At 39.0% G+C, this 17,236-nt stretch overlaps 1 protein-coding gene across 5 annotated transcripts in view; it reads left to right on the top strand.

Moving 5' to 3' along the window:
* The first annotated feature begins 6,223 nt into the window (after positions 1-6,223).
* Positions 6,224-17,236, top strand: part of LOC131253823 (uncharacterized) — a 29,155-nt gene continuing 18,142 nt past the window's right edge. The window contains exons 1-4 of one of the 5 annotated variants that reach the window (XM_058254985.1): positions 6,225-6,476; positions 9,682-10,233; positions 10,354-11,167; positions 15,467-15,638. In XM_058254985.1, the coding sequence (XP_058110968.1) occupies positions 9,834-10,233; positions 10,354-11,167; positions 15,467-15,638 (1,386 nt within the window). In that variant the 5' untranslated portion in view covers positions 6,225-6,476; positions 9,682-9,833. Of the gene's footprint in view, positions 6,477-9,678; positions 11,168-15,466; positions 15,639-17,236 lie in introns of all 5 variants that reach the window. The other 4 variants (XM_058254977.1, XM_058254973.1, XM_058254963.1 and 1 more) reach the window with 4 other exon arrangements.

Here is a 17,236-nt window from a genome sequence, read left to right as displayed (position 1 = left end):
GATATATCGGGTCCGATCTCAAGCTTGGGCTATACAAACACCAACCCAATAAAATTTAGGCTGGGCTTGGGTTAAGGTCTCAGGTTGCCCGACCCAACTCGAACCCGATCAATATATTAGTTACTTATAAATTATAATTGAGTGTGGATTGTTTATGTAGAAGGTACACTAGTGATGTCGGGTCTCAATTGTCCACGTCATTTCCAAGGACTCACGCTAACAAGATATGCTGGATTTCTCTCTCCAAAATAGATTGCGTGCTATGTTACATGACTTTTTAAAGGAGTAGTCCCATATTTTAGCTTGGTTTTTAAAAGAAAAAAAATGAAGTTCTTTATGATGAATAATCACGTATATAATTAATAAAATCATAGATACAAAAAATAAGTCTTTTATTGAAATATAATAAACTAATGTAATAACGAAAATATTAGCACGTATACACCCGACCAACTCAATCAACCCCTCGAGCCCTCTTGGGTTGGGCTTGGGTTGAGAATTCCCAACCCAAGATTGGGTTGGGTTGGGTCAAGGTTTAGGTATAGGAAACTTGGGTTGGGTTAGGGTTGAGCACCAACCCGAACCAACCCACCCGACTTTCAACCCGAACCAACCCGACTGCGAAGTGATTGAAATTGACCACGAACTGAATGAAATAAGATTTTCGACCATCGACCCGATGGAATCTTGGAAAATAACTAGGTTGGTTGGCTAAATTAGCATCTCCTACCCCAAAATCACATATGGTAACTTAAGTAAATCATTCTAGTTTAGGAGATATGCTTGTTGAATAAATATACAAAGAAATGAATTAAAAGATAGAAAAATATTTTTATATACTTATATATACATATTTACATAATTATGTATTATAGAAAAATGTAAGGGGGGAAATGTTCTCCATATAAAAAATAAAAATAAAAATAATAAAAATAAAAAAGAGAAAAAAGTGCATAGCACTACAGTTATGGCTATGGTTATAATCCGTAGCGATAGGCCAAGCTCTGACCCGGTCGACCGGGTTAATGGCCATTACAGCCAGATGGCTGGCTGCATTTTTTATTTTTATTTTTTGTTCTTTGACCTAGTCGACCCCAACTCGCTGGCTTTGTTTTCGTTTTTGTTTTTTTTCTTTTCTTTTCTTTTTCTATTGTAATCTCTATCGATTTTTGTGGGTCCTATGAGGTATGTGTTATATCCAAACCATCCATCTATTTGGCGAACTCGTATTAAGGCTTGAGGTGAAAAATAAGACAGATCTAGCTATCAAGTGGACCACACTATAAAAGGCAGTGGGGAATTGAACGTCTACCATTGAAACCCTTTTAGGGGTTACAAAAGTTTTGGATTATTATGAAATTTGTTTTTCCTCTTCATCCAGGTCTTTGTGACCCTATGAATGAACTTATACGGGGAGGATTTCTCACAAACATCATAGTGGGCCCCAACTTAGACGGGGGAGGATTTCTAATGGTTGATGCTCATTCAACACTGTTTCATGTAATGTGGTACACTTAAGATTTGGATATACCTCATTTTTTGTCTCATACCATAAAATGATCCGGAAAAATATATGGACGGCATGGATGAAAAGCATAAATTATGGTGAGGCCCACGGACCACGACGATCTGCCATGGGCGGTTGACAGGCGGAGTAGCCAATCCGTTTCTGTGAAAAGGAGGGGTTTTTTCGTCCTAGAATTTGTCGTCCGTACGAGGAGGTCTAAGTGAGTATTTTAAGTTTGTATTGTTTCAAGAATATCCAATGGATAAAAGGTGGGGTCCACGGTCGTAGATTTCTCATAGATAAGGTGTGAAATGTCCTGATTTATAGGGCAGAATATCTAAACAGTGTAACCCACACAATGGAATGATCAGATCTCCACCACCATTTGCATATGACAAATTTTCACCCTGATCTAAAATTCTGGTGGGCCATAGCAAATAGAAATGCAAATCAAAGGAGGAAACTGTTTTCATTTTTCATGGCCCATCAAAGTTTTAGATTAAAGTAAAACTTGGTCCCAGGAGGTTTCACGAGGTGCTGCTTCACATGAACGATTCAGATTTTGGATCCACATCATGTATGATGGGTTCTCAAAAAAGTTGGTACTACATACGTACGAACTGGTTCGCAGGTGAGCGTTTCCATATATATATATATATATATATATATATATATATATATATATATATATATATATATATATATATATGAGGCATGCTCACCTACGCACCTACGCACGTGCGCACCTTTGCACACGTGTCATGGGTGTCGAATCCGAACGGCCCATAAGATGCGGAATCCCATGAAACCTTTAAGGGTGAATTTTCCCATGATCTAAGATTCTGGTGGGCCATATCAAAGAGAAATTCAAATTAAGGGAAGAAACTGTTTGCATTTTTCATGGCTCACCAAAGTTTTTGTTCAAAGTAAAAATTCGTAACAACGGGTTTCATGAGGTTCTGCTTCATGTGGACCGTTCAGATTTTCGAAACTCATCACACATGATGAGTTATCAAAAAAGTTCGTATGTACTCAGTACGAACTGGTTCACAGGTGAGCGTTTCCGTGTGTGTGTGTGTATTTGAAATACTTCCAACACATTCTTGGCCTTTGGATATTTCCCCGAGCCTTGAGGTTGTAAAAAAGCGTCCAAGTTCCATTGATCTAGAGCATTGGTCCTGTGGGCCATGATGTCATCGGTCCTTTGCCCTTAATTTTTTCATTGATCATGGTCCATTTCTATTCTTTGACCTTAGTCTATTTACACAAGACAGGCTACTTACACAAGACCAGTTAAACGGTCAGTTTATTAGATCAGTTGAAATGTTTAGGAATAATAGATGCACGGTAGGTTTTGTTGCATCAAGCGTCCACGATCCATGGATCACACTCGTATAGGCTCATGTGTCGTTAATCTATAGAGGGTCATCAAGAGGAACCATAGGACACTAGGCCCTGGCTACTGGGTATTTGGTTTTTAAAATTGGAGAGTTGGCCCGTGGTTGAGTGATTCTGACCATTGGTCTGTTGGCCCCACGGATGGATCCTGTCCTAAAAATCTTTTTATCTGGTGGGCTGCTTGTGTGCAAAGAAATGTACGGTCGAAACAATGGTAAACAGCCATCTGCATGCAGTGTGCAAGTGCTATCCATGGTCATCCAGCTTTTAGTATAGACAGATTAATTGACAGGACCATGTGATGAACGGCCGGATCCACCACACAGACACGTGTGGTGGGGCGCGGATTGCATACTGACACTACCAGTAACCTCGCCACTGGTCGGTGTTCTGTGGGTGCCACCATGATATATGTGTGTTATCCACGCCGTCCATCCATTTTTCCAGCTCATTTTAGAATATTAGACAAAAAATGAAGCAGATCCAATTCTCATGTGGTCCACACCAAAGGAAAAAGTGTTGATTGAACATCCACCATTAAAAACTTCCCAGGCCACAAAAGTTTTGGATCAAGTTGATATTTGTGTTACCCATTCATCCACGTATGTGTGACCTAATCAACAGGTTGGATGGAAAATTGACATTACTATGGGCCATGGGAAGCTTTTAATGGTGACCGTTCAATCACCGCTATTTTCCTATGATGTGGTCCACCTATTATTTGAACCGGCCTATTTTTGGGCTCATGCCTGAAAATATGCTTGTTAAAATGGATGGAAGGCATGGATAAAACACATATAGCATGGTGGGGCCTACAGAGCTTAGACCAGATGCTACTTGCTACTGGCAGAGTGAGTATGCAATCCGCGTCCCGTGTATGTGTGGTGCCGGCCTGGTCCGTGCGAGCGCGTCGGCGGTTGTAAGAGTGGCTCTCCCTTCACCGGTCCACCTATCCATGTATCCTGCAAAGGAATTACAGGGTCGCTTTTTATTATTTTTTTAAAACCCCTTGTAGATGTTATGATAGGGTGATCTGGATCATTAATCTGATGGGCCCTACTGTGTTGGACAAAAGGCCAAAAATCTTTGAAATTGGAAGAAGATTAGATCTCTGTTATTCCTACTAATCGACTTATCAGATCTTATTACCCAGTATTAGGATCTTATCGGGTAATTTAGAATGATCCTCCATCCACCGAGTGGACACGAGATGAACGGCTCCGATCACTGAATTATGGTCCGCGCAGGCATCGCGACGAGAGCATTACCAAGCCACGAATCCTCGAACAAAATTGGGTGTGATACGATACTCAGGCAGTGTATTACACAGGCACTCAAGAATTGCCACGTGCCATACATTAACTTCGACCGACTGAATCGTATTACCAGCTGTTGCTAAATGAAGGCACCAAAATTAGATCGGTGGAACGATCCCATCGACATTTGTTTGGTTTTCATTTTAACCATTCAAGGGAACCATGATTTTTTGACCGCTTAATCCAGCTTTTTGGCACGTCACTTGTGCAATTTCTAAGTAAATGCTTATCATCAGTTATAATCTTAGATAAGTAAGGCTTTCTATAAAGAAAAGAGTAAACATGTGATTAAAGCATTTGATTTTACAATCTAAGTATAACAAGATATGACCTGGTAGAATTTGATTAGATAGTAAATTATGAATAAAAAAATTTCAACACAAAATATGTTTGAAAGATTTAATTTAATATTAAAATTATCGTTAAGAATAACATGCCATCTAATTAAATCCTAACGTGTTGTGCATTGTCAGAGTCTCATATTATAACACAGTGAAACCTGAAATGGCTAAGTTTGATTGAAACATGTGTTATCATTAGAAATTTAAAAGCTATTTGGTTAAGTTATTTGATCAGCCACTTAATGTTTACCGAAGTTGGTACTTCCCAGCAACTCACTTGAATACTAGCCTCCCCTTGTCCTGAGCTTAGAATAAGCAGGAGTGCAGGACCTTTGATAAGCCACCTCAATCTATAGGTTTTATCCACACGGTTTATTTATTTTTTGTGTCATATTAAGAAAAGCTTAAAAATGATTCAAATGAAACACAATGATAGTTAAAAGCATATTACAGGCCATTGGGTCTGCCGGGTCTTTATAACTTTATGAACAGGTCGTATGACAGATAAGCATTCTGATAAGTCACAGATAGTATCATTATAACTGCTGTTTAATGCAGTGTGCCTCTCTTAAGATTTTGATTTATTTTATTTTTGAGCATATACCGGAAAATGATATGGTAAAATGGGTACATTTCATGCAGTGTGCTTCTCCTGGGATTTGGATTTATTTTATTTTTGAACTTATACCTTAAAATAATATATGGTAAAATAAATAGACGGTCTAGATAAACCATACATCACCGTTGCCCGTCAGAGCCCGTGCTATACCGAGCCGGGGACAGGCGGGGTTAGCACCCACTAGGCGTCCGTTTCCCAGCCTCAACGAATACGGTTCCTTGTATTTGCTCGCCAACGTGCCGCTTATGTAGCACATCATAGCCGTGAAACGTGGACCACACCATGAGGATTACCTGTGACAGAATCAGCATGCCCACTCACTGGTTGGCCCACATCGGCAAAATTGATGGACGGCTGATGGTCTAAAATAACATTAGCCCAATGAATGGACCTGCTTCGTTCTCACAGCAGGTGATCTCATGGTGGCCCATAATTTGGACGGCCTAGATGCCCTAAAACACTTGGCATTCCGATTTGATATGTGCGCCACGCACTCGTATTGCTAAGTGCATCGCCATGGGGGAAAAGTCTCTTGGAGCTGACCTTAACCGTGGCAAACTAAGCATGCCAGATCTGAACCGCTCATCAGGTGACCCTAACGAGAGAATGCGTTGTTCAAAAAAAAATCTTGCTGATCTTATCATAACACGTGCCGCACGTGAACAAAACATATGGACATTAACCACCTCTTCATTTACTCACGTAGCCCACCCAACGATTCGACGATGGAATCGGCATGCCTTTTGAGACAAGGCATTTACACAACGTGCGGATTTCATGATGAATGGCTCTGATACTGGACACGTGTGAGGCCAGCCAGCTTGAAAAAAGAACCGCACTTCACATGTTTTTCCTATCTTTGCTTCTTTTTGGTAATTTATGAACATCATCCCAGACGTGTGTCACCACGCACATAGATCTAGACCCTCCATCCGATTCTGGTGGGCCACACCTAAAAAATACCGAGTGTGAGCATCCAATCCTCCCAATCGATGGATTATTTATACCAAGGCACCCTCGCTTTTAATAAGCTGCTTGCATGCCACTTATCGGACGGTCCAGGATCGATGCGGTCACTAAGCTATTTCCCATCCTCGACAGAGCCCACGCACGGACGGTCTGGATCAGCACACTCGGCCACGTGTACATCGGAGATGGGGAAGCAAAGGAAGGCGCTTTGGAGCGAATAGTTATGCACATGTATAGTTGAGAGAAGACGAAGGAAGAATGCGAGAGAGGGAAATTAGAATTCAGTTGCAGAGATTATCATCGAACGGCTGAGAGACTATTATAAGGTATTTATCTGCTCCTTTCTCTCTGTTTCCTGTTTTCTCATTTCAAAGCTTTCATTTTCGCTCCCTTTGAAAACCCTATCTCTCCGTTCCCTCATTCAGCAGCGTTGTAAGATCGGAAATTCACATAATTCGAATCCTTTGTTCGGTGTAGTTACATCCATTGCTTGATTTCGCATCCATGCCGAGAATTTTGTATTGCCGATTTTAGTTTATGGAAATCTATCTGTTTCCGTTATTTGAAATGGTATCTGTCATTCGGCTTCATCGTTTGCGTGTTCTTTGTTTTACATGTGAATTTTTAGCTGTGTTTGGTGCCTTCTGATTTCTGGTTATAATCTCTCCAATTTGTACTTCTGATCTTAATGGAAAGAAAGATGTAGATTTTATCTGAGGCATTGATAAGATTTCAATGTAAGAAATGCGAAGGAAACATGAAATGTGAAATTTACTGGCAAAAAAAAAAAAATCTCGCTTGTCAAGGAAGAATTTTGGTTATTTTAATTTCAATATTTGGGAGTAATTCTTCTTCAATGTAGAATTCTATTTTCTAACCTAACGTTGTTTTTCATGAAGAATTGATAAAATATTATTGGAAGAGAGTAGTCACATGTTCACATTTCTTGGATCAATTATTAAGTAAGTGCACAACAACTACAAAGTGTAAATAGAAATCTCTCCATAAGCATGGCTAAATCCTTTTCTAATATGAAGCATATTATAGTCTTGTCCCTAACAGTACACGTATTTGTAAATCTTGTCTATATGATAGGATACCAAGACTGTGTTTTAGGAGACATTTCTTGATTTCTAGGGTTTACGTAGAAAGTAGAAATTCACAGCAAACGGAATTCTACTGAAACAATGAACAATGAATTCACATAACGGAAAGATTCGGTGCAACTATTTGCATTAGAGGATGCATCACAACAAGTTGCGCTTGGACAGTCCGATTGTCAATATGGATTCTGGTGTGCCCATTTGATCCAGTCCACATTTCACTGGCCACCGTGCAAAAAATCACACTGGTCAGATGGCTCAACCACCATATTGATAGCCTGCTAATTGGATGGTCAAGTTCATTTATGAGAAAATAGATTGAATCATCAATCTCAACCATCCATTTGGGCATCCATTTGCTGGGTCCTGCCTTGGATTGCATGTGGGTTCAAATGATCACATTACTCAAACAATGCTAGCCATCCGATTGACTGGCAATTAGAACAAAAAGGAAACATTTGGATGCGTAGGAACATCCAATTGGTGTGATTTTGCAAATGGCCTCTAAAGATGGTCTTGACCAAACTCATTGAAAAAACAAAGAATAGTCCTGACTAAATGGATAATATAGATCATCCTTATGACAGCTAGTTGGAGTCCCCTTTGTGAATCCTACCATCAATATTTCAACCAAGAATTCCATAATTCACTGGCAAAATAAATTGGTTTCATCTAGGCTATAAGGAAACCAGCTGCATTCGATCTTTTATTTACATAACTACCAAACCAAATATAAAGTATAAGCAGACTCATAGAAATCCGAATTCTAATCTATCTAGGAAACCAACCAATTAAGGAACTGCCTTTATCAATTAGCTAATGACAACACTGCTAAAATCTTAATTAAATTTGCCTCAATTGTCCATAATCAAATAAGAAAAACACCTAATATAGCACTACTCCTGTACCTAAAGTTAAACCCAACATTGAGATATCATGTTGTAGCCCAGATTACCCACTAAAAAGAGGAATGCTTTTGTGCAAAATTGGGTGCCCAAGTGACATTCTTAATGTTTGATTGCGGTTTCATCAAAAGGATTCACGACACACATAGCGCATTGTTTGATGGGTACTGAGATATATATCAGTTCAGGAGCCTTCCCATACTTGCTCCAACACAGATATTTTATCTTGTGCCAGAAAGCCACCAGCTATGTTGTTTGTTATGAACAATAGATCACATGATTGCCCCAGTAACCTTGGCAAGGAATCTGATACAAGTTCACAACACTAATGTATTCTTCCTACCATCGATTTTCCTGATTGCCCTCATAGGCAACCATACTCGTGCCTTCTTCGTTTGAAATGGTAGCTCCCCATTCTTCTTGACCACCACTGCATTTGCTCTGTCCATTAAATTTCACTGTAGCCCTCACTTTGTCGGATCTACAAACATGTTACTTGGTCTGTTGGATTTTAGTTCAAAGAGATGTTAGCCCAGACTATGGATAATCATGCAACATTACCTCACTGAAGCTTAGCTGCATTTTTTTTCTCCTCTCAGAAGCATCCAAGCTGATGCGACAATCACATACCAGGCTTGGATCAAACCTTAGAAAAGTCACAAAAATTTGTTGTCCCCAAATGTCCCACAAGACCCTAACATTCGCATGGTGGCAATTAACCATGTTTCTGTACTCTCAAGCTGAAATAGCTTTTGCATCACTGTGTGTATGAATGGTGACATCCCTAGAGATATTTCAATTTGGATTTTATTTCCACTGCTTTTCAGCATGCTATCGTAGAAATGCCCACCTGAAAATTTTCTTCGAAAATATTTACAACTTACTAAAGAGAAACAAAACACCAGTCTACTAAGGGGCCTTTTGACATTTCTTGGTGGCACCTCATGTGTTTTAATGCTTCTTGATGCTTCCCAGTATTTCTTCTTCTTCTTTTGGGATGGTAAATGCAATTTGTTAAAAGCAAAGGAAAAAAAAGAAAAGAAAAGAAAAGAAAAGAAAAGAAAGGAAAGACACTAAACAAGCAAAAGAACAGAGGAACAGCTGATGAGGAACCCTGGATATATGTAATCTTTTATGTCTCTCAAAGATGGATATATGTTATGTTTTATGTACTGGTTGGGAATGCTTCTCAAGAAAAGCCTCATGTTGTTTCTCAATTTTACCAAAACTACTGATTATTACTTTTTAATACCTTTTGCCTGCAACATAACTGCTTTAATTGGCAAGCATGGTCCTTTTCTTCCATCTCATAAAAACTGTCATAATTGAAATATATTGCTGGCTCGTTGAACCATCGTCACAAAGATTTTGTGAACACAAGTTGATAATGTTGCGGTCATATTTGTATTTCTGATTTACATCCTAGATTTTATTTCTTTTGTCCATTAGCTTTTGGTTTATATTTATTGATGTCGCATTCCTTGTAGTTCTTGTATTTACCAGATTCACTTTTCTTTCAGCAGTTCATGGTGGGTCTCATTATGACTTTATATTGGTATTCAAACTTCTGCTTCCAGGTGGTGCTCAGCAAATGTTACTGTTACTGGAAGTCACAAATGACTGTCATATTTTTATTGTTGTCAGGAAATTGGTAAGTTGTAACACCTGAAGCATCATGAGTGGTGCTCCCAAAAGATTACATGAGGAAGGAAGCCATCCTACAACCTCAAAACGCCCACTTGAGAACATTCCCATATTTACACAACTTGCTGGGAAATTCACTCAGTCAGTTGCTAATGAATACCATCAACCCTTTGAACATGGGCATGATGGACGGTTCTCCAAAGTCCAAAGGACCGAACCCCGTGATGTTGATAAAAGATCACCTCTGCTTCCTCTTTATCGAATGCCTTCATCTTCTGATTCATATTTAGACCAGCCAGTTACTTCTGAGAACAGGGCAGAATTGAGAGAATCCAAAGACAATAGAGGTGCAAAGATTGAGAATAGAGACATGAAGGCAGAGACGAGGGAACTACACACTGAAACAAGGATGGATTCTCAAGCTTCTAAAGGTGAGAAAGATATAATACGGTCAGAGAATAGGGGCGATGATAAAGAAATAAAATCTGATAGAGAGTCTAACACAGATTTTAGGGGTGAAACTAAGATTGAAAAGGATGGTTACACTGCAGGGAATTCTCACTTGAACGGGAATGAACTAAAAGAACACTATAGAGGAAAAAGATATTCTGAATCACCGAGTGATGGTGTGGATCCATGGAGATTTCCACGTAATAATTTACACAGTTCAAATGAAATTGGAAGGGAAGCTTTCGCCACTGAAGAGCGGGCATATTTAGAGGTACATGAGGCTGTTGGAGAAAACAAAGTTGACTTGAAGAGTGATGACAAATTCAGAGAGAAGGAAAGAAAAAAGAAGGATGAGAAACATAGGGATTGGGGAGAGAGGGAGAAGGATCGGAATGATCGGCGAAACAATCTGCAGCTTACGAACAGAGAACCAGAGGGATGGGAGAGGGAGAAAAAGGATTCTCTGAAAGACAAGGAACGACCAAAGGAGAGGGAGAAGGATCATGTTAAGAGAGAAACGTCGAACATAAATGAGAAAGAGAGTTTGCACAATGAGAAGGAACTAGTGGATGGATCAGTCAAAATTGCTGAGCAGGAAAGTCCAGCACTAGAACAGAAGAAATTTAAAGAATTTGATAGCTGGAAAGCTATTGACAGGGATGCTAAAGACAGGAAAAAAGAGAAGGATGTAGATGTCGAAGGTGACCGACATGAAAAACGTGGTAGGTGTTACGACAAGGAATCAGATGATGGATGCATGGAAGCAGATGGAATTGCAGAAAGGGATAGAGAAGGTTTTGGGTATGGGGTTCAGCAGCGTAGGAGGATGCTACGACCAAGGGGCATGTCTCAAGTGGCTAACCGGGAGCCGCGTTTTCGGTCTCGCGCACGTGATAGTGAAGGGTATGCATTGCTGTATCTCTTATTTTTGTTCAAGCATATCTGATTATGCTAAAGAGGGTTATCAATTGTATACTGTTCACTGATCGACTGTTCACTGATCGATCAATAGCTGGTAGACTGGTAATTTGCCCAAAGACTTGAATGCAATATATATATATATATATATATATATATATATATATATATATATATATATATATATATATATATATATATATAAAATTGCAAATGGTGGGTAGAAAGCTCTTTCCTTGAAAAGTGTCAGGGTGCAGTGTGCTCCTGTGAGGACTACTGTACTGGGCCTCGTCCTGGACACAGGACTACTATACTGGGCCTCTTCCTGGACTACTGGCTTGGTTTTATTAGCAGTCTGTGAATCAATTTTTGTCACTGTTCTTTTGCATTTGTCTTCTGTAGGGCTAAACAGAAGCTGATTATATGTCTTTATCTTCTTCTTTTTTTGTTTTTTTTTTTTGCAGATCTCAAGGTTAGCCAAGATACTCTCCTTAACCAATTTTTGTTGGTTCTGATTTTTTTTCTTGCAACATGGGACCATCAGCAACGTCTCTCATTGTGGCAAAGCTTCCTTTCACTGTCAGAAACAATGAGCTTTTCTAGTTTGCAGAACTTCAAGTTAGCTAGATTCTTAACCTTTTTCTTTCCTGTTATGGTGTATCCTTCTAGTTCCTTTTCTACTAGTCTTTGGTAGCTGCATTTTCTGGGTATTTAATTAGAACTTACAACTGGTAGTCTAGTTCCCATATCTTGGGAGTCATTGACAGCCTTGATTTTGATGTTATAGAGCAAGGCTGTTAACAGGTTTGCGGATCAAATTCCAGACCTGTTTAAAAATAAGGGTTGCATAGGTGATAGGTCCACCATCTTAGACCCAGTTAGAAATCGAGCCAGATTGGACATCCAGTCGGGTAATATTGGATGGTTAATCCAATATTAATATCCCCATTGAATCTAAAGGTTAATTCTCTAGTCGGGCTGGGTATCTCAAGGTTTAATAATCCATTGATAATATTTTGTTTATACAAGTAGAATACTATCCTAAGAGATCTATATAGCCGTATATACAGCTGTCAATACATATCTCTATGCTAAGGATGGATATCCTGCATATCCTAAGAGAGATCTACTCTAACAGGTTGGACGTTGAAGCAAAATGTTTCTCAAGGTGGAAGAATGTGGCATTGTCTCCATTTCCATAATCTGTGATTCCCGATATCTATTTCTAGTTTGCAACTTGCGAATAACACATTATGTTGTGAAGGTTTGAAGTTTGAACACCAAGCGGTGAATCCTAAGTCGATCCTTAGATGGTTTGAAATGACTTACTGGGCTTGAGAGTCAACCCTGGGAAAAGTGCTCTGATGGGCGTGGAAATCAACGTGGATCTTGATGGTGTTCTCTCATCCATTCTTGGGTGCAAAATTGGAAAATGTCCCATTCTACATGTGGGCCTCCCATTTGGAACCAATCTGTGCTTGCCCTCTTGATGGAACCCCATTGTTAAAAAATGTTAAAAAGAGATTGTCATCATGGAAACTTAGGTTTTTCTTATCAATAATGGAAATGTAGTCTTTTTTCTTTTCACTCTCATAAATTCTTTTCTTGTTAATCTTCCAGTCTACTAATCTCCTTCCTTCAAAACCCTGTCCACAATGGACAAAAGGTTTAAGAATATGAAGGAACTTCTATGGCAAGGTAGGGGAGAATGGCATTGGTATCATTTGATAAAATGCGGCAATGTTCAAAAGCCAAAGATTGGGGATCGGGGAGAGGAATTCAGCCTCCTCTAAATGGTGGCAGAATTTTGGTTGTGAAATTGAGGTACTTGGATAAAAATAATGAGGAATAAATGTGGAGGAAAGGAGCAAGGTGTTCCAAAACAGTAATGGTGGCCGTTACTGTTATGATACAGGCCGTGATGGCCATTACTTACCCCGTGTCGGCCGTTACGACCCTTTTTTATTTTATGAAAAAACTGTTATGAGACCGTTTGGTCCATTACGGTCTGTTACAAGGCCATTACAGGGCTGTTACGAGGCTATTACGGGGCCTTTATGACCTGTTTTTTCTATAATAGCCGTTACAGCCATTTTGACCCCGTAACGCATTAAGGTTTAAGAATCTATAACGGCCGTTACGGCTGTTATGTAACCGATTTTGAATACCTTGGAAAGGAGAGAGGTAGGTGCACAGGGGATGCGAGCCCATGGGGAATCAAGGGTGTGGAAGAACATGGTGTAGTGGGGAGAAGGGTGGGGAATCAAAAGATTCTTCTAAGACAGGGATCACATTCATAAAGGGTGCGGGTTTTAGACTCTGGGGGGAAGGAGACAAAGTAAGGTTCTTGAGGATACTTTGTTGGGAAATGGTCCTTTGGAGTTGGTCTTTCCTTGTACTTATTGGTTGGTGAGATGTAAGGAAGTCTGGATAAGGGATTATTTTGAGGAGAAGGGAGGAAAGATTGTGTGAATATTTTATTCTGTAGAAATATCGAAGAGGAGATAGAGGAGTGTGTTAGTTTGCATGCAAGGCTTGGAACCTTGGAAATTGGATTCATTTAGGAAGAAATTAGGGATTTGTGAGGAGGATAAACATTTAGTTTTCCTTAATTCTGAGGGTGGCTAATCAGTCTGCTCTAGTTCTTGTGAAAGTGGTAATCCCTCCCATCGATGTAACTTCTTTTCTTCACTGATACAAGTTTAATATTGCTCCTATAAACATTACAGCTGATTTTTATCTGTGGATGAATGAAGGATTAATCACGCAGAAGTCACTTTTTTGTTAATTTATGGATCCAGTGCTTAACATAATGTATTTATATAGTTTTCTTAGGTTGTATTTCTGCACCACTGAAATTTTCTCATAAATTTTGCCATTTTTACCCTCTCATCTCTTTTACTTTTTTCCTAATAGAAGCAATGCTCAATTGTACTGCTTCCCTTTCCCTGAGTCCAACACACTTGCATGAGTCTTCTACTTAGGGTACTACATTTGCTTCAGAATCTCATGATTCTATGACGCTTTGTTGGTCCTAATATAAATTATTTTGTCCTATTTCTTGTTATTCTTGTCCTCACTTCTGTTTCGTGTTGCTTTTGGAAATTAAGATTCGCCGTCTTGCTCAACCTTTTGCTTATGCAAGCCTAGGGTTTTTAATTATTTGGTGCTTTGTGCTGAGAAACTTTTGTTACATCATGTTGAATCACACCTGTTAACAGAGTCCACATGGATTGATATTTTATCCATTTGAACTCCAGCGCTGAGTCATGAAAGTGCAGTTTCATTCTCTTGGTTGCCAAATTTCTCCTTTTTTGGCTTGAGTACTAGGATTCTTTGGAACCGTACGGTCTTTCCTTTGGGGGTGGACCTGTAAATTCTCGAATAAACTCTAACAGCAGGTACAAGCAATCAAATTCTTGTGTGAGTTGTGACGTTCAAAATTTGGAGATGGAGTTTTTTTTTTTTTCGGGAGAGGGGAGATTTTTAGAGATGCTTTGGTCAAGAATGCCTGGAAATGCCGGAGAGTCCTTATGGGAATGGATATGCTACTTGTGGTATGCTACCTGTTCAAAAAACTTGTCACTATTGCAGGATGAACTTTTAAACCCAGCTTTCTTAGCTATGACTTGGTAGATGTATATTTTAGTCTTCTCCTCTACGGAAGTTTGAGGTAAAATCCTATCAAGGTTTGTCTAGATTCTGGTGAAACCCAGGAGGCTTATAGTGACCTCTGTGACACGTTTACATGGAGAGATGCCATGGTGGATTTGTTGGCTTAACAAGGACACACCACTAGTGGGTACTCCAAATCGCTTGTTTGCCAATGTGTAGGCATTAGTTGGCTGCTTGGATGATGTGCCTGTGTAATGAGTTGATATTCTGCAGTTAACCACTTGCGTTGCTAAAAAGAATTTATGGTGTGGTGATGTGCCACCTGGTCCCTGACCCAAGGAAAGGAGAGTTGATATGAGGTAGGCAGCCAGTTGTGGAACTTTTGCCCAGCAATCATGACAATTAAGCTGACCCCAAATAGCTGGGAAAAGTCTATGACTATGACAATGATGATGAAAGGATGATCAGGGAAAAAAGAATGAGGTGGATTGTAGGTTATAGAAAGCACACAAGCATTTTTTAACCTTTCAAATTATTAAAACAAGATGAAGGTCTGGTACTTAATGACTGAAAAGAAGAATGATCTTTGGATTTGGTTGTTTTATCTTTGGCTTTTAGACTTTTAGTTGCACCTTTGAATTTTGATACCTTTTAATCTGGTCTGTTTCTATTTGCAGGAAGACCTGAAGTCTCCACTGTAGTTTATAAGGCGGGGGAATGCATGCAAGAGCTGATAAAATTGTGGAAAGAATTTGAAGCATCCGAAGATAACAAAAATGGTGAAAGCTCTCACAATGGTCCAACTTTGGAAATCCGGGTACCTGCTGAATATGTTACTGCCACAAATCGTCAAGTGAGCTCAAAAACAAATTCCATTTCCTAAAAACTTTTGGATTCATGGTTCTGCATTTGAAATGAGTGTTGTAATTTTCTTTCTGTATTCACCTGATGCACTATTCTTTCACCTTCTTTTTTTTTGTAATTTTCTTTCTGTATTCACCTGGTGCACTATTCTTTCACTTTTTTTGGTTATCAAATTTCATAGTTTCCATATGTATGGTGATATTACCTGAACTGGAACTGCATCTACTTGCTACTTATCTGTTCTCAAATCATTATTTCATTTCAGACTAGTGCCGACAATGGAATATATGACCAGAAAGATGACTTCTCTAAAAATCTTTACTCCTCATCCCCTAATAACTATTATATATTGTCAGTGTAAGGTTATATATACATTGCAGGAGTATGCGTAGTCTACTTGTTACTCGTTAGTCATTGTTTTGAATAGCACCCGTAGCGTTAGTAAATGGCGTAAATCTGCTACAGGGGTTGTAGCGTATGTGGCGTCATAGCGTACACTATGCTTTTTTTTTTTTTAAATTTATAATAAATGATTATTGTATTTTGCATTTTGTACTTAATACTCTCTAACCCGTGTGATTTTAATTTCTTTTCATACTTGTGACTTGTGGTTTCAATTAGACATTATTGATTAAAATGGTTTGCTTAGAAAGTTATTGATGTGATAATGATTTGATTTGGTTTATATATGTAGATTGCCTTTTGATAAATTATACTTAATAACTTGTTTGAACATGCTTATACTTGAAAAAAAAAAATGAATCATCTTATATATATATATATATATATATATGAGTAATGCTCACACACAACTAGTTGGCCATTACATTTTCATCCAAAACTTTCTTTTTAATTAATGTAAAGTAAATGCTTTCACTGCAGATTAATTTCATTTTAGCATGGAAAAGTGGCCACGGCTTAGGTGGGTCCCATGGTGTTAATGTAAAATCAACCCCAACCATCAAGTATGTCACTCCGTCTTAGATCAAGGTCTCAAAATTTATCCCCACCAGTAGTTCAAGAGGACAACACGATTGGAAACTAGAGTACATGGAAAGGTTCACCCTCCAAACAGTTTCCCTTTAAGTGGCTCAAATGTATCATAGATAGAACCTGATTTTTGGAATCTAGGCTTACTTTTGGTGTGTCATCTACTGGTTGGAATAGATTTCACAGTTTCATCATGATGGAGCCTGTAAAAATCAAGGGTGGATGTCTTTCTCCTAATTATTCTTATTGGTGTGGCCCATCTGAATCATGGGTTAGCCTGATTTATTAGCTATAGGCTTATTACTTGATTACACATCTAATGATCAGAGTAGATCTCACACATATATTAGAGTAGGCTCAAAAACAATCAGGAGTGAGAGTCCATGTGATACCTGTTTCCAAAACATCCTAAACACCTCTATCAGGCGTAATTTAAGGTGGCAGTTAACGCTCATGATGCTGGAGGTCGTAGATTAGCTGCTGAACCCGACAGTAACTCGCTAATGAAGTGATATCAACACGTTTTGTGGGCCCCACTGTATGTGTTTTATCCGCACCGTTCATCCATTTGGAGAGATCATTTTAGGGCATGAGCCA

Source organism: Magnolia sinica, chromosome 1, assembly GCF_029962835.1.
Source record: "Magnolia sinica isolate HGM2019 chromosome 1, MsV1, whole genome shotgun sequence".
NCBI classification, from domain to species: Eukaryota; Viridiplantae; Streptophyta; class Magnoliopsida; order Magnoliales; family Magnoliaceae; genus Magnolia; species Magnolia sinica.
This window is presented reverse-complemented; position numbering and strand designations above follow the sequence as displayed.